The sequence below is a fragment of the Alosa alosa genome, chromosome 2 (assembly GCF_017589495.1).
Source record: "Alosa alosa isolate M-15738 ecotype Scorff River chromosome 2, AALO_Geno_1.1, whole genome shotgun sequence".
NCBI classification, from domain to species: Eukaryota; Metazoa; Chordata; class Actinopteri; order Clupeiformes; family Clupeidae; genus Alosa; species Alosa alosa.
Genome location: NC_063190.1, coordinates 115330 through 138493, shown reverse-complemented (window position 1 = coordinate 138493; position 23164 = coordinate 115330). Strand labels below are relative to the sequence as shown.

Genomic DNA, 23164 nt, shown 5'->3' with positions numbered 1-23164 from the left:
ACCTTTATTATTTCTTCTTCACACCTACACATAACCCATGAATAATAGTCAGATAATAGTCAGAAACGATTAAAATTTTAGCTAAAAGACTTTCCCAGGTTCAGAAATGTACAAAAATAAGTGATATTTTATCAGTTAGCAGAAAGCATCTGAGAAAAGTTTGGTCTTAAGTCTAGATTTGAAACTGGCTACAGCTTAAGGGCCATAAGCAATCTAATCAAATATATATATTAGCAATAAAGGCCTATACAGTATATATCAACTGCCATAGACATTCTCACTTGGCCTTGACAGACAGAGGCAAAATTTTCGACACTTAATCTTCACAGTGGACCAGCAATCTCCCTCAGAGTGCAGTTCCCATAATTTGCATCGAACAGTCCAGGGGTAAATTGATTACTTAGTGTCGTGTATATTTTCCTTTCCATATTAAAAATTCCAGGAGACACAAATCAATCAGAAGGAGACAGTATACAATATAAAGCCTACTTTATTATGTTGAAACAAATATCAATTGAAATAGAAAAATTGGAAAAGAAATACACACATTTTCGCCAGGTGAGACGACCCCCCACACACACACACACACAACTTGAACTCAGTTCAGTTCAGTTCAGTTCAGATATCTTTATTAGTCCCCGAGGGGCAATTCGGTTTACAGCCAACCCATCCATGATGGGGTTAAAAGTAAAAAAATGCATTAGCATACACTGTATAAATGTATACAATGTTAAGAATAATAAATAGACAAATAAATAAGTAAGTACTGCAGCAGTCATACATCACCTGTCTACAGCCACACACAGACACGCACACACACACACACACACACACACACACACACACACACACACACACACACACACACACACACCTGCCAGTGACGGAACGAGTCCAAGAACCAGTATTGTTGTAGTTATGTGCATTCTTTTAACAGTCTTATATGATGTTCATTTAACAGTCTAATAGCAGAGGGAATTAATGTGTTGGCATAGAGGTTAGTTTTACGTATTGGCACATGGTACCACCGACCTGACTGCATGATAACCAATTCATTACTGAGTACATGACTTGGTTGGCAAGATATGTTAGTTTGTTAGTTTATTTGTCCTTACATAGGAAATGTTCCTATGTTTTATGTAAAACTTCCTATGTAAGTAAGTTTTCACATACCATACAATACAAGCCTCACAGACATGAAATACATAGATACACACAGTTACGGTTCTTCACCCACCACCCTGTTACCACATACCCCACCCACATAGATGTTAACAGCACATATACAGCACATATATCACAACAGCACATATACAGCACATATACATTACATTACACCGATACAACAGGAAAACCATCACCAGTTGGCATTACAGAGGAATGAGGGCGGCACAGTGATCCATCACCGCTGTGTGTTGTTCAGTGCTGCTATTGCAGAGGGCACAAAGCTTTTCCCAAAATGCTTTGCCGGCTTCCACCCCATAGCCCTGTATCTGCGTCTTGATGGAAGCAGAATGAAGAAGGGATTGAGGGGGTGGGTGGGGTCATGAGCGATGGTCTGTGCTCTGTTCTTGGTGAATTTACTGTTGAGATCTGAAAGATTAGGGGTGGGGAGGCCTATTGCTTTGGCTGCGGTATGAGTGATGCGTGTGAGTCTTTCTGTTTCTGTTGGCAGCAGTTAGCATGTTGAAAAAGCAGGGAAGGCAGTAGAGGAGGATGGGCTGGACTATGCTTTTGTACAGAAGGAGCAGGTGACAGGGGGCAACAGAAAGTGATCTGAGCTTACGGATGGCATAGTCTCTGTTGACTGCGTTTTTGTATGTCAGTGGTGTGTTGCTCAAAGCTGAGTTTATTGTCCAGGGTGAGTCCAAGGTATTTGAAACAGTCCACTATTTCTACGGTGTCGTTGTTGATGCAGGTGGGGTTGTGGATTGTGTCAGATGGTGTTCTGGTGTTGGTGATTACAAGTTCCGTTTTACTGATGTTAAGCTGAAGGTAGTTGTCAGTGCACCATTGTGTGAGGTGGGAAATGGAGTCTTGGTATGCAGATATGGAGTTATTGTCGTTGAGGAGTGCAAGTACAGCAGTGTCATCAGAGTATTTGAAGTATGTGGTGATGGGTGTGGGACTGACACAGTCATTGGTGTAGAGGGTGAAGAGGAAGGGGCTTAGGACACACCCCTGCGGGGCGCCGGTGTTAATTGTGGTGAGTGGTGATGTAACTGTACTAATCTTGATGGCTTGTGGTCTGTCACTGAGGAAGTTGTGGATCCAGTGGATGAGGGTCGGGGGGACGTGCAGGTGGTGGAGTTTGTTGATCATCAGGTGGCGTTGGATGGTGTTGAAGGCAGAACTGAAGTCAATGAAGAGTAATCTGGCGGGTTTGTAGGTGTTTCAAGATGTTGGAGGGGGAGTGGAGGAGACATGCCACAGCATCCTCCGTCCCTCTCCTGGCCTTGTAGGCAAACTGGTGGCTGTCCAGCTGTGGGCTGACAACTGGGAGGAGGGTTCTGAGGATCAGTTTTTCCAGGCATTTCATGATTATTGAGGTGAGTGCAACTGGCCGGTAGTGGTTGAGTTCGGAGGGGCGGGGTTTCTTGGGGATTGGTATGATAGTAGATATTTTCCACAGCACTGGTACAGTAGCGGTTTTGTATGACTCGGCAAACAGTGAATAGATGGTGGGGGAGAGCTCAGCTGCGCAGTCCCTTAGCACCCGGCAGGATGCCATCTGGACCGGAGCTTTCCCAGGCTTGCATCTCCTCAGCTGCTGGACGACGCCCTCAGTTGTAAATGGGACCTGGGGGTCTGGTTCCAGGGTGGGAATGGCCTCCAGTAGAGTCCTGCAGGTGTCTGAGTGGTCCACTGTGTCGAATCTGGAGTAAAAGTTGTTTAATTCTATGGAAAAAGAGCTTGGGTCTGATTTATCCTGTAGTTTGTGTTTACTGTCCAGTCCTGTGAGTGTTCTTATTTTTTGAAAGGCTTGTTTTGTGTTCATGGTGCTGAATTCATGCTCTAGTCTGTCTTTGTATTCGAGTTTAGCCTTGAAGATGTCATTTTTTATTTGCCGGTTTATGTGTTTGAGTGTAGTCCAGTCCTGCCTCTTAAAGGCCTCCCGCTTCTCCCTCATTCTGAGTTTGATGTGTTTAGTGATCCAGGGTTTAGAGTTCGGAAATGTCCTGATGGTCTTTGTTGGTATGATTGTGTCAACACAGAATTGTATTTAATCCGTGATGACAGGGACCCTTTCCTCCAGATTCCCCTCAAAGACACACCAGTCCGTGCATGCAAAGCAGCCTTGCAGCTCTGCCGTGGCGTCCTCCGACCACTGTTTGGCGCTGTGGATCTCAGGCTTTTCTCGTTTCAGAGCCTTTCTGTAGAGCGGAAGTAGGGTGATGACGTTGTGATCTGCAAAACCGAGTGGCGGGTGAGCACGGGAGGTGTACGCGTTGTTAATGTTCCCATAACACAGGTCCAGTGTGTTCTTCCTCCTTGTTGGAATGTCCACGTATTGCTGGAAGGAGGGTAGTGAACTGTCAAGCCTGCAGCTGTTAAAGTCGCCCATAATGAACACCGGAGCATCGGGGTACTTCGCCTGCATGCTGATAACGGTGCTAACAACTAGCTCAGCTGCTGCTGTGACGTTCGCACTGGGCGAGATGTAAACACAGCTGACCACTATGGTGGGGAATTCCCTTGGGAGGTGGAAGGGGCGCATGGACAGTGTCAGCATCTCCAGGTTCGGTGTGCATACCTGGCCATGAACTTTGATGTTGTTGCACCATCTGTTGTTAACGTACATGCAGACCCCCCCACCCCGCTCCTTGCCCGAATTCCCAGTCCGGTCCGCCCTGAAGATGTTGAAGTTGTCAAGCTGTACCTCATTGTCAGGAACGGTGTCGTTCAGCCAGGTCTCCGTTAGTGCCAGGATACCGGCTTCTTTGTAGGACCTCTGCACCCTGCATTTGGCATGGAGTATATCAGTCTTGCTCCGGAGGTGTTTTCCAGAGAGAACAGAGATCTTCTAACTGGGTACCAGTAATTTTTGAGCATACTTTGACAATGTCGCTCAAGCTCTTTTTGTCCTTCACAGACAGTCCAGTCAAGAATGAAGAGTTTTGCATCTTCTACACCCTTGCCCGCTTGATAGGCAAATTGTAGTGGATCTAGTTTGTCTACAGTTAGGGAGATGATTGTGTCCTTGAGGATCTTTCTCAAGCAAAATGTGAATTTCTTTGCTAGGAGAGAGGGAGATGGAGAGCGCGTGCCTAAGTGGCGATTATTTCTGGTGGTAGCAGAGTAATGGATAAGAATTGTTTCGAATAAGACAAAAAAAAAAGATATAGGCAATGAATGAAATGTTAGGTATCCGCATGATGTAGGTATCTGCGGGCAGGGGGTTTGGACAGCGGGTTAAGTGAAATAGATCAACCTATTCTGTTCTTGCTGTTTGTCTCACGATACAGTCCGTACTGAAACTATAGAAAGCCCCAGACCAATAGGCAAGATGTTTTGTGGTGCGTCAGAAAATGAGACATTTTATTTTGAATTTTTTCCCGAAAAGTGGGGTAGCCACTGGCCTCGTGACCCAGCCAATATAAATTATTATAACTTTATTACATATACTTATAGTTATAGATATATATAGGACTACAGTAGAAGTCAAAACTCTTTATGCATCACTATACGCATTTAGCAAAGCAAAGTAGTTATGATGCATCATAAAACTGACAAGTGAGTAGGCAGATCTTGACATATTTATAATGCATTATTCAGATTAAAATTATAATCATTCATAATTAGCTGTCATAATGCATCATGAAATTGGTTATGACAACTTGGGAATACATATAGATGGTAATAATGAGCATTACAATGCTTTATAGAAATCTTATAAAACATTATGGAATGCATTCATAGGGCATTATAAATACAACCTTCATAGAAAGTGTTACCACATTTTTTTACACATAAATCTTGAAATTTATCAACCAAAATGAAGAGCAAACTCACATAATGATTCAGAATATTTATGCCAACATCAAACTCCAAATATGCATACTTAATAATGAGGTTTGGTATATTTTATTGGCTCTTATGAGTGGTTTAACCAGACCCGGCGGCAGACACAAATTCACGGACTGGCATTACACTTTTCCAAGGGGGGCACAAATTGATCACTGCTGGAACTTAAATTGATCACGGAAGTTTAAGCTGACACTTGACAAAACATTCTAATATAAAAAAAATGTAGATGCAATTGGTGTAAAATGGTGCAGATCCTTTAAGAGAGCCCTGTGTGCAGGGATAGAGAGAGAGAAAGCGTGAGGGGATATGTTTTATGTGTGTTAGAACTGAGACTGTGTGGAGAAAGTAGACATGCTGTTGAGACTAGAGCGAGTTATATTCAAAGTAATGCAAAGTAATAAATCTGCAGATAAAACCAAAATCCTTGTTCATTTGCTAACCACTTTCAGATAGAGGTTAGGGAGTTTTCTACCAAATTTTGCTGCTCTTATTTCTTCATTGTATGTGCCTTCTTATTTTTACTTTTTATATTGTTTACTTGAATGTTATGTTTGTCTGTGGACCTAATTGGTAAAATATGTCTTGTCTCCACCGTGGGATAGTAGGAAACGCAATTTCGATCTCTTTGTATGTCTTGACATGTGAAGAAATTGACAATAAAGCAGACTTTGACTTTGAGTTAGCCATGAAGTTACGGATAACTTCGGCCCTGGAGCGTTAACAAGCTCCCCTATGTTCTCCGACTAGGCAAAAGAAGAAACAGTAAAAGTTAACACTATCAAACAAACAAAAAAATGACTAGGCCTACTTACTAACTACAATATGAGACATAACCTACCTGCGAGCCGTTAAGCCATATTTGTTATCGGATGACAGGGGTTAGTGCAGAAGTGAAGTAGGCTAACCTAAACTGTGCCACTAAAAATGTCCTCTACATGAAGGTGATAGCTGGGCTTACCTAATGTTCCTGATTGATAAACTACGGAATAATACAGATTTTACTAGTTTTATTTGCTACTTGCTATATTTACAAACCTATAATATAGGCCTACATTAAACTAGTGTTCAAAGTCAATCCATGGGACTGGGGAAGTGGGGTTGGTTGGTGCAGCCAAGCTCATCCAGGGCGGGCACAGATTCAAAGCACCCTCTGTAATGAATTACATTTCTAATGAAAAACAAAAATTCTTATGCAAAACACTGATGAAAGAGACATTGCAATAAAAGATGGTTCTTGAGGGTTACCAGGGTTGGGTCAGATTACTTTGAAATATAATCCATTACTGACTATAGATTACATGGCAGTTTTTGTAATCAGTAACATAATCAATAGGATTTCCCAAAACATGTAACATAATCTGAATACTTTAGGATTACTTTTTAAACAACTTGTACACAACATACACATTCTTATTTTCCATGGTCTTTAAATGACTCTTTGTTAAAGCTACATTGTGTAATTTCTAAGTCAATTCTAAGCAAAAACCCATTTCTTCTTTCAAAAATATGTGCTCATTCATGTGTATTTACTTCCACCAACAAATCAAAATATTCTCGTAAGCGTAGAATCTGCCATTCAGAATACATACGAGCGAGTCGCCTGTATGGCGGCAGCCATGTTTCGGGCTCCATCTTTAGAACATTAGCCAAGGAGAGACATACCTGAAATTCTAGCTCTGCCTTTCACGTTTGTCGGACAGTTACCAAACTACAGCGTTGTACTTGCGGCTGCTGGGAAACCCCTAATGTTGAATCACCTGCTGATCTCTGACTCTTCGTATGCAGACAGAAGACCACATTAGCGTTAGCTTGAGCTACATATCTTGTACAGTATTGTTGAATAACGTTAGCACTGATAAGTTACTCGCTGAATGTAAGACAAAATAACAAATCCATAGCGACATTATTCATCTTGCATGAAGTATATGAGCTAATAGTTTTACGGGCTAAATTACTAAATGCAATTTGCAAATATTTTTCTAAAATAATGTCATTACGAGAAGGAATACTCAATAATTTTGTAATTTTGTGATAGTAATTGTTGTAAATATTTGTTATATTCATCATTTGATTAAATCAAGTTTTATGTAAGCCCTTTTTATTTCACTAGGGAAAAATTAAGTGCTAATCATTTCATTTGACAGTGGAATCTGTGTTGTTGCAGGATTACTTTGAATTCCCTTCAGGAGATCAACAGATTTCTCCAGACGGCAGGTCTCTAATTACAGGGTTGATCTGTGAGAGGCAAGAGCGTCTGGGGACCAGAGGTTCTGGGGACTTCAGGGGCCATCCCTTCTTCAGTGGACTGGACTGGGGTCGTCTTCACCTGCTCCCAGCTCCATTCCAACCAGAAGTCTCCAATCCCACTGATACATCCAACTTTGATGTGCTTGATGATTGCCTGAGTGAAATGGTATTTGGAACTGGGGATGCTACAGTTTGTTATCCTAGTTACAACTATTATTAAATATTTGATAATAATAATAATAATAACAATTTAAAGTGCCTTTCATGACACCCATGGTCACTTCACAAACAAAAAGGTTGTTAAAATTAGTCATCTCATAACATAAAAAATAAAAGTAGAAGTCAGTCAGTCAGTCAGTCCATAAGCCATCTTGAAGAGGTTTTAAGTCTGTTTTTAAAGTCAGTAATTGAGTCGGAGTGTCTAATGTAGTCTGGCAGTGAATTCCACAGCTTGGGGGCGATGTAGCTGAAAGCCCTTTCTCCCAGGGTGCTGAGGTTCACACTAGGGACATGCAGTAAGCCTGCTGAGGAGGATCTCAGTGAGCGGGCAGGGGTGTTAACTTCCAGGAGATCAGTGAGGTAGGTGGGGGTATAATTGTAAACGTATAAACTAATAAACATATTCTGTAGGCAACTAGAAGCCAGTGCAGTTGCATAAGCAATGGTGTTACATGGCTAGTGGATTTGGAGCCTATTATAATCCTTGCTGCAGAACTCTAAATCAGTTGGAGCCGATGGAGTAGCTGATTAGGTATTCCAGACAAGATGGAATTACAGTAGTCAAGGCGGGATGTCACATACGCTTTTACAAGGACTTCTACACTCTGCTGGGTGAAGTCGTGCAATGTTCCTTAGATGGAAAAAGGCACTTCGAGACATACTGTTTATGTGTGCACTAAATGAAAGTGTATTGTCCAGTATGACACCAAGGTTCTTGATCTGGTTGGAGCAAGGGATGGTGCTGCCATCTACACAAAGGGTGAAAGGTTCCATCTTAGCAAAAGCTGATTTGGAGCCAACCACTAGCAGCTCAGTCTTACTGCTATTCAGCTTCAGGTAGTTTTGTGTCATCCACAAGTTTATGTCATGGAGGCAGGCAGTAATTGCAGCTGGCAGAAGAGTGGCAGTGGGTTTTGTAGATAAGTAGAGCTGGGTATCGTCAGCATAGCAGTGACATTGAATACCATGTTGCCTGCCCAAGTGGGAGGAGGTAGATAATAAACACCAGAGGGCCTAACACAGACCCCCTGGGGCACCCCTCTTGTCACAGCACTCAATTCAATTCAATTCAATTCAATTCAATTCAATTCAATTCAAGGTTGCTTTATTAGGATGAGTACAGTGTTGCCAAAGCACAATTAAAACAGCATAACAATTAGAACATTGACAGCATTAAGGGAAACAGTTACATGTAATATAAAAAATTGCGTATACCTTCACTTTCTCTCTCTTTTTCCACACACACACACACACACACACACACGGGCAGCATACACATTATAATACATTGGATTAAGTACAGACATTAGGTCAGGCATTGTGGCAAAGTGTCCGACTCACTGTCCCTCATGTCGTGGCAAGCTGTAACGTATTTTGCAGCCAGCGAAGCAGTCAGTCCTTCTCCTAGTAGGTGGACCAATTTATCAGTCTTTAAAGAAGACCTATGCAACAATTTGAGCAAAAATGATCTTAATTATGCAGGTTGAGAGTCGTTCTGATGGTTCTACAACACTTTTTGGGTCGTTTGGTGGGTGCTTCGTCTCCCCCTAGTGCTTCACCGTGGAAAAAACGAATATGCAACTTTCTGGTCCCATCCCGAACAAATCCAGATGTGACTCAGCGGAAGTATCCAATCGCATCTCAAAAATGTAGTGAGATTGTAGTTTTTAAGAAGACTGCAAAACTGCAGTCTAAGTTTGCTAATCTGTTCAAACTTTGGACAGTATAGGAGAAAGTGCATCTCTGTTTCAACCTCACCAGTCCTACAATGACCACAGAGCCGCTGCTCTTTGGGAAGCCGTGTTTTTTTGTACCACTCTCAGACTTGCAACTCAGCATTTGTACATACTCTGTCCTTTCAGAGAGATAGTGAACCACTGGTGAACACTGCCCTGCACTCCGATATTGGCTAAACGTTCCAGGAGAAGATGTTGAGAGATGGTGTCAAAGGCTGCACAGAGATCAAGGAAAATCAGAATAGAAACTAGAAATAGCGGATGGAAAGCTGCTGGGTTAATGTTGGTGGGGAGATTCCTGAAAAAAAACATTGAATCACTTAATCTTTGAGTTCATACAAACCCTTGTACCAAAAAACCTTGTGTGTCAGGCGTTCTTGAGATATCACACTCAAGGTGGGTTTGACCTTGACATTTGACTTCATCATTGAGTCCATACAAATGTTCACACCAAATTTGAAGCATTTTACAAACTATATGCTAATATAAAAGTTAATGAAATATTATTATTTATCTAGCTTTTCTGATTAGCTTTGTGGAGAATTTATGGAATTTATGGTGTATTTGTGGTGGCTTTATGGTCTTGTGGGGTGTATAAGGCACCCTACTGCCAGTGGTTGGTTGTTAGAGAGTTTGCGCACCTCTTCTTCCACTTCATCCTTATTGGATACCTTTGTGGTTGGCTGTCCTGTAATTGGTGACCCTCTGTCTAGTGGAAACTCCGCTAGCAACTTTCCATGTATTCAGTGTAGTTTAGCTTAGTGTGCATGGAAAGTGCAATTCAGTCTAGCAGGAAATTAATGTACATTTAGTTTAGCATTATGTTTATGCATTACCTCCGTATGGTCTACGTCTGTGAGTGTTTAGTGAGTCTCAGAATATGAATAAACTGTCGTTCTGTGCACCTGAACATTCCATGTCTCATGTCTCCCTTGCTAGTAGGGCTAACAGTGATGGTATATGAATGCTGCATGTAATATAGCCCATTCAACTACTTTTTATTTTGCTTGTGCAGATGCTGTTTTATGTATGCCAGTGCCTAAAGGCATGTTTTGTTTGAACTTTTCCTAAAGGAATAAATGTGATAAGCCAGTTTTGGTCTCAGTCCCTTCACCGTCTGACTAATAGTTATATATTACTAATATATTAATAAAGCTTAACCAACTTTATTATAAGGGTCCCCCATACTGATAGTTATATATTACTAATATATTAATTAAGCTTAACCAACTTTATTATAAGGGGCCCCACGATTATAGCTATATACTAATAATATATTAATTAAGCTTAACCAACTTTATTGCAAGCGGTTCCGGTGCCGACAAGAGTGGCAGCATGTCAAGGTAGCTCGTGTTTTTTTCTTGAATTTCCCCTTGGGGATCAATAAAGTATCTATCTATCTATTGTAAGGGTCCTATGGGGAGTGGTTCATATTGGGATAGGCAGAAGCACAGTTTCATAACAATTAGTTAAATAATAATAAGTCATTAACTTTTCTATTAACATATAGTTTGTAAATAAACATTTAACATTTGACAATTTTAAATGATGTAAGAAATAACTGTTAACTCTGTCCTCTGTCTCTTGGTGCCCTACGCACAGTGCAAAATCGCACTGTCAAAATCGTGTTAATTTTGACAGCACTACTTTTTACTTTACTTTACTTGCTAACTCCCTCCTCTTTCAGTCTATGCTCCCTGCTCTGGATCTGTTCGTTCTTCTTCTTCCTTGTGTTTTTTGGTTTCCATGGTCTCTCGCACTGGTTTCACCATACATAAGGGTTTCACTGTAAACTGCGCGCAGCCAATGGGCGTATAAAAAGTCATCACGTAGCATTACGGCACAGTGTTCATGGGAAATGTAGGAAGTACTGGCACGGGGATAAATGACTGAGAACAGCCTTATGCATCATGCATGTAATGCCTCACGCATAACCGGCCAAACTGGCTAGTAAGTTTTTATTAATACCCACCAAAATTCATTTTAACCCGCAGTTGGCGGGTTGGCGGGTGTTAATTTAGAACCCTGGCCACAACCTACCACTCATACAAACGTAGTTCAAAACTAATGCTAAGTTTCAGCCAGGGATTGTTTGCCATAGAATGTCATTTCCCTCGTCAGGCCAGCTATCGCTAGGAAAGGCGGCTGGCTGGCAATTTGAGTGTGAAGTGCTTAGCTACCGCCTCCACTGCACACAATCGCGAACCTAGAAACATTCCCGAGGTCTAGCTAACGTAATATAACTTACCTACTGAATCCTCGGTTATCGCTTAATCAAGTTATGAACTTGCTTGCCGTAATACCAATATTATCAAACTAGCTAGAGTTAAACTTAACATCCTCTCTAGACGTAGCATCTAAGCTACAAGTTTGAAGCTAACACCAGCTTGCTTGCTTACTTGATTAGCCGTGTCGTTTTAAACAGACTTAACACACTTCATTCGAATAAAAAACACAAATTAATTGTAACTTACATTGGGTGTGGTAGGAAAACGTCCGTTTCGTCATCGTTTGTTGGACGAACCAGACAACAAGAACGTAAACTTTGTGGTTGAAAGCGATGATGGTGTGAAGTGGCATGTAGGAATCAATGACGCAAGGAGAACGCTACTGCGCATGCGCACAAGTTAATTATGGGATGTGTAGTTTTAGGGAGCGCCAGATTGTATGCATTAGAAACTGAGACAGTTGGATTCACAGTTGACACCTGTGCTAGTGTTCTGATTAGCCAGGGAACTACTCTGGGAGCTTAACGAGCGCAGCTGGCTTTAAGCCATTATGACAAAAAGTATAAACTTTAAAAAAAAATCTGAAAAAATCTGAAATAGGGTAATAGTGAAATCTGTTACTAGGGTAATTGACATGGTTAGTAGGCTGTTGCTATGGTACTTGAGGTGGTTGCTAGGCTGTTGCTAGGTTAGTTGTGGTGGTTGCTATGCTATGCTGGTTGCTAGGTTAAACTCATTAGTTGCTATATTGGTTGCTAGGTTGTAACTGTGAAAGTGGTTGCTAGGCTGTTGCTAGGGTTTTTGACATGGTTGCTAGGCTGTTGCTAGGGTATTTGCCATGGTTGCTAGGTTGTTGCTATGGTACTTGAGGTTGTTGCGAGGCTGTTGCTAGGGTACTTGAGGTGGTTGCTAGGCTGTTGCTAGGTTAGTTGTGGTGGTTGCTATGCTGGTTGCTAGGTTAAACTCATTGGTTGCTAGGTTGTAACTGTGGAAGTGGTTACTAGGCTGTTGCTAGGTTAGTTGTGATGGTTGTTATGCTGGTTGCTAGGTTAAACTCATTGGTTGCTATATTGGTTGCTATGTTATAACTGTGGAAGTGGTTGCTAGGGTATTTGACATGGTTGCTAGGCTGTTCCTAGGGAACTTGAGGTGGTTGCTAGGCTGTTGCTAGGTAGGTGGTGGTTTAATATAGTTGGAATGGCTGAACAGTTAAATAGGTGGATAGTTTAAATGGCTAAATTGTTTAACAGTGAATTATTGTGGTGAGGACTTTTATTTTGAAACAGTTGTGGACAGAGGAAGCAGTTCAACAGGATGTGTAGTCTTAAGAGAATGAGATTGTATGCTTAAAGCCTGAGAAACTGACAGTTGGTGCAGGTGGCCTGGCCACCTGGCCGAGAATTCGAATTGCTTAATGGCCCTATTGTGATGTCATCAGCCCAATGTTAAGTGTATGGGAAAATGTTCAATTAGGCATATTCGATCTACGTAATAAGTGAGGGATAACGGCCACCGAGGTGTCCTGTTATACGGAATTAATGGACGAGGGCGAGTGGCAAAAAACTCCCCGACGCGCAGCGGAGGAGTTGCCCCGCCCGAGTCCATTAATTCCGTATAACTGGACACACCTCGAAGGCCGTTATCCCGCTTATCACCCGGTTGCCACTGTAAAGCAAAGGATACACGCGGTTTCGTTTAAAAAGAAGCTCAAGTTCAGCTTGTTGTACAACTTCCGTTAGCATGGACAGTTAGCTTGTTTACAGTTGATTCCATTGTTGCGAACCCTGCAACCGTAGTCCTACTATGGTTGTTATAGTTACCATTCATAAGCATTGATATGGAACGGTGTCCTGTTATTCAGAATTAATAGCCACCCCACCAGCCAATCAGAAAAGAGTATTTCTTCTCTCCGGGTGATAATCAGGTAATAACGTTCGCAGCGGCCATTTTGTTGATATAGAAAATGCATAAGTGGGTCTATTTAATGCTAACCTGGCAATAGCCAGATGAATTTCGCTCCGCCTAGCTCCACTCATCCATCTGGAACTGATCCATTGAAGTGTTGCTTCAGAAGGCTGGGCCTAATCAAAAAATGCTTGCATATGATTGAATAAGCCACTTGTCCGTCATCTATTGACGTGCTACTTCAGCCACTCACATCGAAGCCAACCCGTGACGCTAATAACAGACTCACAGTCGCTTCACGCTATGTCACATCTATGAAACTCCGCCCTGCGCCCTGATTGGCTAAACCATAAAGTTGGTTGGAGAAATCACTCTCAATGGAAGAGGTCCCAGATGGATGTGAGTGAAGCTAGGCGGAGCTAAGCGGAACGACATTCATCTGGCTAGGGTCAGGTTAATTTAATGCAGCTGTCAATTGACAAGCGCGACAGCGCCGGTATGATCGCTGTAGGCTATTTATTTATTTGTACAAAATTTAACGTGATGGTAGGCCTATGTTGTGCAATAGGCCTAGGCTACAGGGCAGGCCGTTCTAACAGCAATACAGGCCGTTCTAACAACAGCAAAGAGCCCTAGAGTCACCCACTGTCAGAAACATACCTGTCAACTTTTTTCCAGCTGTCTTCCTAGTTTTAACATTTTCCCGTAAAATATCCCATATTGTATTACTTTCATAACATTAGCCCCATCGGACTTGGCCGTCTCTGTACTGTTGTCCTGTACCCCCTGCCCTTCCAGCGAAAATATGTTTTTAAAGCATCGTTTGGCTTGCTTGAAGGCGACCTTAGAGTGATCAGAACAGTATGGGAGAGGGCCCGATTTGACGCCAATCTCATTAGACCTAGCTTCACACTTCGTTTAATTAGTGCAGCAGTTTTGAAGTAGGCCTACAAATTCTTGCTCTCAGCAAATTGTGAACACAAACCCATAGTGAGATCAGATTTCCAGATATCGGATCGCCACCTCTGGCCCACTTTCGACCATAAACTTGCCAAACTCAGCGGAGAAAGATATCAGTAGATACTTCTGATTTGTATAGTGTTTTGTTCACTTGGATTTTGGAAATGTTACAGAGAAATATGTTAGCCCTTTCTGCCTCCAGACCATAGTTGCATATCCTCCTGTAGAAGTTATCATACAAAAACGATCACTGGCTAACCCACTTTAAACTACTTTAGCAGTCCTTGGCTGCAGGTTGTGAGCAACAGGCAAACGCAAGATACAATTGCAGTCCAATGAGATGCAACTTTATTCTCCGCGATCATGGCAATGTTAGACGATGTCGTTGGTGGAACAAATATAAGTTCGCCAACCTTGACTCAGGCAACTTGAACCCTTGTCCCCTTCAGCTGCGACGTGTGCCAATGTATGAACAAGACATTACATTACATTTGGCCGACTCATTTTTAGCCAAAGCAACTTACATATGTCAACTATATTACAAGGGATTACATTTTCCCCGGAGCAACTTGGGGTTAAGTGCCTTGCTCAAGGGCACAACGGTGGAAGCTGGGAATTGAACCGACAACTTTCCAGACTCTGCCAGGCCACCGCCAGGGATGCCACCGCAGGTCCCTTCTGCACAGCTTGACACACAGAACAGTTCTGGACCATGTCCTCAATCTCACCATCCAAACCTGGCCACCATAAATAGCTGCGGGCTAGGGCCTTCATTTTGCAGATGCCAGGGTGTTCATGGTGCAGGTCTTTGAGAATCTGCTGTCTGTGCCTTTGAGGAATAATGACTCTGAGACCCCACAATACACACCCTTGCTCAGCTGACAGTTCATGCTTCCTGACAAAGTACGGTTTCAGGCAGTCCTCATACATGTAATTAGGCCAGCCATTCATGGTATAACTCCAAACCTTGCTCAACAACAGATCTCTGCTGGTGCCTACTTTTATGTCATGAGCTGAAATAGGCAAATCTTCCACATGTGAGAAGTAGAAAATGTTGGATTCCTGTGCTGTGTTGTCCAACTCGGTCACAGGAAGTCTGGACATAGCATCAGCATTAAAGTGGTCTGACGACTTCTTGTATTCTAGCTCATAACTGTAAGCCATGAGAATCAACGCCCAGTGCTGCATACGCAAAGCTGCCAATGTAGGCACAGCTGACTTTGGCCCTAAAATAGCCAGCAAGGGCTTGTGATTTGTGATGAGAGTAAATTTGCGTCCATATAGATACTTGTGAAACTTCCTCACTCCATAAAGGATTGATAACGCCTCTTTTTCTATTTGCGCATACTTTCTCTCTGCCTCAGTAAGAGTGCGTGAGGCTTAACGAATGGTGGTCTCGTCACCATTGTCCATCACATGCGAAATGACTGCCCCTACCCCGTACGGGGATGCGTCACATGCCAATCTCAAGGGCTTCTCTGTGTCATAATGTACCAGGACCGTGCTGCTCAGTAACATCTCTTTACCTTTCTTGAAGGCTTCCTCACATGCAGGTGTCCAGCTCCACTTTTCCTCCCGTTTTAGCAGAGCATGCAATGGCTGAGCACACTAGACAAGTTCTTCAGAAAGCGTCCATAATAGTTCAACAGTCCCAAATAAGAACGCAAATCAGAGACATTTGTGGGCTTTGGGGCCTTTACAATTGCCTCCACTTTTTACTGAGTTGGGTGCAGGCCTTCCTGGTCTATCCGATGCCCCAAATACTCTACACTGGACTGCAAAAATCTGCACTTGGCCAACTTTGCTCTCAAGCCATAACGTGCAAGGCAGCTTAACACTGCCTCCAGCCTTTTCAAGTGCAGCGCCTTTGTGTTGGCTGTAATCAAAATGTCATTGAGAAAACATGTCACACCTTCTTGCCCCTGCAGAATCTGGTCCATCACTGATTGAAAAATTGACGGTGCGCTGGCAACCCCATAGCTGAGGCGATGGTAGTGGTACAGTCCTCGCAACCTGGTCTCACAGGAATCCGTGAAATAGCCACAGACGCTTAACTCAAAATCCGTGGGTGGGAATCCTGAAATTTCGGAAATCACTGATTTCGGGCTTCCAATGCAAGTTAATGACACTCATATCCGCGGGTTATTTCACGGATCCCCGTTTCAACAACTGAGTGCAGATTTCGCCAACGGACTTGTTAAACACACACTTTTAATACATTCAGTTCGTTTTTATTTTTTTTATGTCTATGTAATGTTAGCCTGTCAGGTGTTGCATTCCATCCCCGCTTCAACAACTGAGTACAGATTTGGTCAGCTGACTTTTTATAACTTTGGGCTACATGGAAATTGAACAATTACAGTCATTTCAGGGCTGCATATTTGCCGTAGCCTTAAATTATGCCCTCATTTATGTGGGATATTTAATAATTGATGGTATAGTGATCCTATACGTTTACCTTTTTTTGGTTGTGCCTATAACGCCGTTCTCACTTCTGTTTCAGCGAGGCATATATATATATATATATATATATATATATATATATATATATACCCAAGTTTCCTCCATCGGAGATTTATGCTCATTATTTTAAAATTTTGAGCAAGGATATAAAATATTAAGCCTGTACTTTTTCATTCCTATTGATATTTTGGCGCAATTTTGTGCATCGCACCATCTATCTATCATAATATATAAAGCAACAAGCATCTGTGTGTCTGTGGCTCGCTGGGTACTTGTATAAACTTAGCCTTGCCAGACTTATAAACGCTTTAACTTCAAGTAGTAGCATGAACTATACAGGATGAAACCATTTGGCTTAGCTAGCTGCTAATGTGGCATCCAAAAGCCATGTCTGGTTGCCCAGTTGCCAAGTAACGTTAGCTGCTACTTCATAAAGTTAATGTTGAGCCCTGAACACAAAAGACATGCTTCTGACACGGGCTTTCTTTACCTAGCAACGGTTGCTATGCCTCGCTGAAACAGAAGTGAGAACGCGTTATAGAAGAGAATGTCTAATAGGAAGAGAATTGGCACTGTCTGGTTACTTCCGGTTTCTGGACTGGTTGCAGTTCCTCCTCAGATTCCACTTGAGGGCGCTCGCAGGCGAGTGCAGAATGCATGGAGGTCTATGGAGCTTTACCCCTCAATATCCACTTTTCTCTGTATATAATTTTTTGAGTAGTAATTTGAATGTTGCATTCGCTAGGAGAGGCAAAGAAAATACACACTGTTGATTCTTATATTTTTTGAAGTCACGTAAGTCTTCTAAAAAGTCTTTCAAATATGTCAATGACATCATTCATTAGCATAATGCTAGCGTGATATGGGCAACAATGACCCAACCTGTAAGAAATGAAAAGGACATAAGTACTCGTTCATTCAACTTTTGATCTAAAATCTATATTGAACTTGCATAAACTACAAGAAAATCTACGATTCTTCCACGACAAGCAGGTGAAAGAGATACATTTAGCCGTCTAACTCCATAGACCCCCATTCAACCTGCACTCGCCCGCGATCACCCCCAGTGGAATTCTAATGGAACTGCAACCAATTTCCAGACAATGGGGCTTAATAGGAAGTGCCAAGGCTCTCCGTAGACGGGCTCTGGTTATAGGCACAACCAAACAAAGGTCAACGTATAGGCTCACTATACCATCAATTATTAAATATCCCACTTAAATGAGGGCATAATTTTTACGGCAAATATGCAGTCCTGAAACGACTGTAATTGTTCAATTTCCATGTAGCCCAAAGTTATAAAAGTCAGCTGACCGAAATCTGTACTCAGTTGTTGAAACGTGGATGGATAGCAACACCTGACAGGCTAACATTACATAGACATTAAAAAAAAAACAATAAAAAACGAACTGAATGTATTAAAAGTGTGTTTCCCAATGAGATAACAAAGTCCGTTGAGCGAAATCTGCACTCAGTTGTTGAAACGGGGATCCGTGAAATAACCACGGGATATGAGTGTCATTAACTTGCATTGGAGCGAAATCCGTGTGAGTTTCACGGAAATTTCAGTGATTCCGTGGACCCACCACGGATTTTGAGTTAAGCGTCTGTGGCTATTTCACGGATTCCTGTGAGACCAGGTTGGTCCTCTGTGGGTATTAATGGTTAGATACTCTTCAGAGTCTTTGTCCAATCTCAATTGCTGATAAGCATGAGAAAGATCTAACTTTGAGAACCATTTCCCACCAGCTAGGGTCGCAAATAAGTCCTCAGTGTTGGGCAGGGGGTAAGTCTCTACTTCCAGTTGGCTACTTATTGTGACCTTATAATCCCCACAGATGCGGATGGATTTATCGGCCTTCGGTACAACTACAATCGGGGCCCCCCATTTGCTTCGATCCACTTTGGACACTATTCCATCGTTTTCTAACCTATCCAGTTATTTTTCCACAGCCTCTTTCAATGAATATGGCACAGGGCGGGCTTTGCAAAAAATGCAAAAAATGCTCTATGGCACTGACATTCTCCGAAAACACCACTGAGTGGCGCTGCAGCACTGCTTGTAATTCCGGGTTGCCGTGATTAGGTCCTTTTTCGACTGTGAAGATACTTTTCCAGTCCAGCTTCAGCTTCTCAATCCAATTTCGGCCAAACAGAGCAGGCCTATTGCCTTTCACTATGATGAGAGGCAGTGTAGATTTCTGGTCACCATACTGCACTGAACACAGCCAAGCAGGGGTATTGTTTCTCCTGAGTATGCTTTTAATCTAATGTTGGACTTTTCAATGGGGAGATGTGGGAATTTCTTTTGGTGCAAAACTTCAGATGCAAGGGACACTGCCGCACCAGTATCCAACTGCATGATAATGTCCTCATCACTCACTTTGACATTCACTTTAATGCCTCCATCACCACTGGATGCCATGTAAACTGTAAAAACCCCTAATGGATCATCCTCACTGTCTCCATTGTGATCTTCAGTTTCCACATACTGGGCCTTGGCGGTCTGTCTCCTATTCCGACACACTCTGGAAATATGCCCGGTCTTGGAGCACGCATGACATTTCTCATTTTTGAATCGGCATTCCTGGGGTGAGTGTCCCCCTCCCCCACAACGGTAGCATCTCTGTTCGCTGTCCATTTTCTGACTTTCATTTCCATGTCTAAACTGGCGTTTGTTTTCAAAATATGATTTGGAGACTTGATTAACAGCTGCATTCTGCGCTTTTTCCAAGATTTCATGAGAATTCTTCGACGCCATCTCCATTGCCAATGCTATCTCACATGCTCGGGCAAACGTCAACTCTTTTTCTGCCAGTAATTTTCTTTGAATTGATTCAGCGGCCAGTCCACTCACAAGACGATATCTCAAAGCTTCATCTAAGTGAGTTCCATTTTCACAATACTTCGACAATTGTCTTATCGCCACTAAGTAATCAGTAACTGACTCTCCTTCCTTTTGATCCCGTTTTTGAAAATGAAATCTCTCCGCGATGACCAACGGCTTTGGCTGATAATGCGATTTCAATGCCTCAGTCAACTCTTTATAAGTCATTTCTGCAGGCTTCTTTGGCACTACCAAGTTCTTCAGCAGTCCATAAGTTTCTGGTCCAATGCAGGCTAAAAACACACTGACCTGTTTTTCTCTCTTTATGTCGTTTGCCAATAGCCATAGTTCAAATCTTTCCAGGTAGGATGCGATGTCCTACCTGGAAAGTCCGCGACTCCTTGTCGGTCCTACCGGTCATCCTCGTCGTCGTTGATAATAATGCACTTTAGACGGTGGGTTCAATAACAGAACAACGTTTACTGAAAGCTGCAAGAATACATCAGCCCATACAAGTCTCCCGCTCCGGAGCTCACTTCCTAGCTTACTCGTTACTCTGAGTCATGTGACTAAGGGAACCAATCACGTTTACTGCTACATCACAGCATAAGACCCAGTCTATTACAAACAGTACAGTACATTTTCATGCACTGTAATACGAAGAAGAAGCCAGGAGATTTCAAGATAGTGGATTCCATCCACTATAATCAATGCAAGTATTAATATATGAAATGGTGGCAGATCTGGGTAGCCTAGACTGTGCTAAAAAATATATATTGCATGTGTGAATGGCACTTACAATGACCAGGATAAATGCTTATAACTAAAGGTAGTGAGTATGGCCAAAAATAGAGTAGGGCTAAATCATGGGTCGGGAACCTGGGGCTCGCGAGCCACCAGATAGATAGATAGATAGGTAGATAGATAGATAGATAGATAGATAGATAGATAGATAGATAGATAGATACTTTATTGATCCTCCAGGGGAAATTCAAGGGTCTCAGTAGCATACAGACATAACACACAACATGCACTTACAGTAGAAATGATAAACATAAGTATAAGTGTAAACATATAACTAAACTCCACTGTACAATAAAGACAATAGAAGATAAGACAGATAAGAAAACTAACAATACTAAATACACTATATAAGTTAAATTAAGAAAAGTCCAATATGCTTGAGGGTAATCAAGCATAAGACGCTTGTAGTGACAGGGCCAGGACTGGTGAGGTGCTAAAGGGAGTCAGTGTCATGGTGAAGGTGCAAACAGTAGTCCAACCATAGTCCTTAGTTATGTGTGCCTGGCAAGGTGCTCAAGAGAGTGAGTGTCATGGTGAAGGTGCAAAAAGTAGTCCAACATTAGTCCAACAGTGCAACAGTGCAAGAGTAAGGTCTAGAGACCAGCATAAATAATATAGACAAATAGTAGAGAAAAGTATAATGTAGACAAGGTAGAATAAAACACTATTTCAGTGCAAGAACAGGTTGAGGTAATAGGGTTATAGCCATTCATTCATTCAGTATTGTATCAGAAGCCTGACCGCAGCCATTGATCATGTGTGCTAATATAGCATGAAAAAACAGTGTAGCAGTGAAACAGTAGTGAAAACATTAGGCTGTGTACATTAGTAAAACAGTAGTGGGCAGTCAGTACTCAAAAAAACATGGACATGGAGAGGGTGGAGAGGCAGACAGACTAAGCAGAGAAGTCTATCTCTCCTCTTCCCTTTAGTGAGGCATTGAACAGTTCAATGGCCCTAGGAACAAATGACTTCCTCAGCCTTTCAGTTGTGCATGGCAGTGGCCGAAGTCTCCAGCTGATCAAGCTCTTTTGGTTTTGATAGTGCTGTAGAGCGGATGACATTCATTGTCCAAGATGTTGATCAGTTTGTTTAGGGTCCTTTTGTCAGATATTGAAGTGATGCACTCCAGTTCAGCTCCCACTACAAAGCCAGCCTTCCTTACCAGCCTGTCAAGTCGCCCAGCATCCTTCTTCTTTGTGCTTCCTCCCCAGCATACCACTGCATAGAAGAGGGCGCTGGCCACAACAGACTGATAGAACATCCTGAGGAGCTTGCTGCACACATTGAAGGACTGCAGCCTCCTCAGGAAGTACAGCCTGCTCTGTCCTTTCTTGTAGAGTGCATCAGTGTTGGCTGACCAGTCCAGTTTATTGTCCAGGTGGAGACCCAGATACTTGTAGGTGCTTACCACCTCCACATTGACCCCATCAATGGAGACTGGTAGCAGAGCGGGCTTAGACCCTGGGAAATCCACCACCATCTCCTTGGTCTTTGAAGTGTTTAGTTGAAGGTGATTGAGTTTGCACCACTGCACAAAGTCCTCCACCAGGCTCTTGTACTCCTCCTCTTGCTCGTCCCTGATACACCCCACAATTGCAGTATCATCAGAAAACTTCTGCATGTGGCATGACTCGGTGTTGTAGCAGAAGTCAGATGTATACAGGGTGAACAGGACTGGAGAGAGCACAGTTCCCTGTGGCGCTCCGGTGCTGCTGATCACAGTGTCAGAGAGGCAGTTCTTCAGTCTGACGAACTGTGGTCGCTCGGTCAGGTAATCTGTAATCCAGGTTACCAGGTGAGCATACACACCCATCTGCAAGAGCTTGTCTCTCAGTCTGAGAGGTTGGATGGTGTTAAAAGCACTTGAGAAATCAAAGAACATGATTCTCACAGCACTTTTCCCCTTGTCTAGGTGAGAATGTGTCCTGTGTAAAAGATAAGTGATGGCATCGTCCACGCCCACTTTCTCTTGGTATGCAAACTGTAACGGGTCTAGTGCATGGTGTACCTGGGGTCTGAGCATACCTAAGACCAGCCGCTCCATTGTTTTCATCACATGTGATATTAGAGCGACAGGCCTGAAGTCATTAAGCTCGCTGGGGTGTGGTTTCTTGGGAACGGGGTGAGACATGATGTCTTCCACAGTGTTGGAACTTGTCCGAGGCGTGGAGACTCCAGTTGAAGATGTGCTTCAGTGGCTCCCCAGTTCAGCAGCACAGGCCTTGAGCAGCCTTGGACACAGTCTGTCAGGCCCGGCTGCTTTACGAGGATGGAGTTTTTTTAAGAGATAACTTACTTGGTCCGCTGAAATGGTGAGGGGGTGAGGGGAGTGGAGGGTGAGGAGGAGGAGGGGTGCTTCTGTGAGGGTTGTCATGTGGCTAGAGACTGATGGCCATTGGCTAAAGCCATTGTTGCCGCACTACTCGTGGTCACCATGTGGGGGAGAGTTGCGATAGCCTGATCAGCAGTGATGATGGAGGGGGGGAGGGGAGGGGGGCAGCATCTGGGGTCTGTGTGTCTGATGGCTGTTGACTGAGGTCGTTGTCACCTCTTTGTTCGTGGTCGCCATGTGGGGGAGGGGTGCAATATCCAATGATGGTGGGGGTGAGTGTTGCACTGGTAATGAGGTGGGGTGGGGGCTGGGGGATGGGCAATCGAAACCTGTTGTAAAAGTGGTTCAGCTGGTTCGCCCTGTCCAGGTCTCCCTCAACAGAGCTGCTGCTCTTCTAAAGGCCAGTGATAGA

The 23164-nt window shown here is 43.0% G+C and overlaps 1 protein-coding gene across 5 annotated transcripts in view; it reads left to right on the top strand.

The window, feature by feature from the left end:
* LOC125291179 (myotonin-protein kinase) overlaps positions 1-23164 on the top strand; it is a 164637-nt gene that overhangs the window by 80976 nt on the left and 60497 nt on the right. For all 5 annotated transcript variants that reach the window (XM_048237789.1, XM_048237788.1, XM_048237787.1 and 2 more), the window contains exon 8: positions 7193-7441. In XM_048237789.1, coding sequence (XP_048093746.1) covers positions 7193-7441 — 249 coding nt within the window. The remainder of the gene's footprint in view (positions 1-7192; positions 7442-23164) is intronic.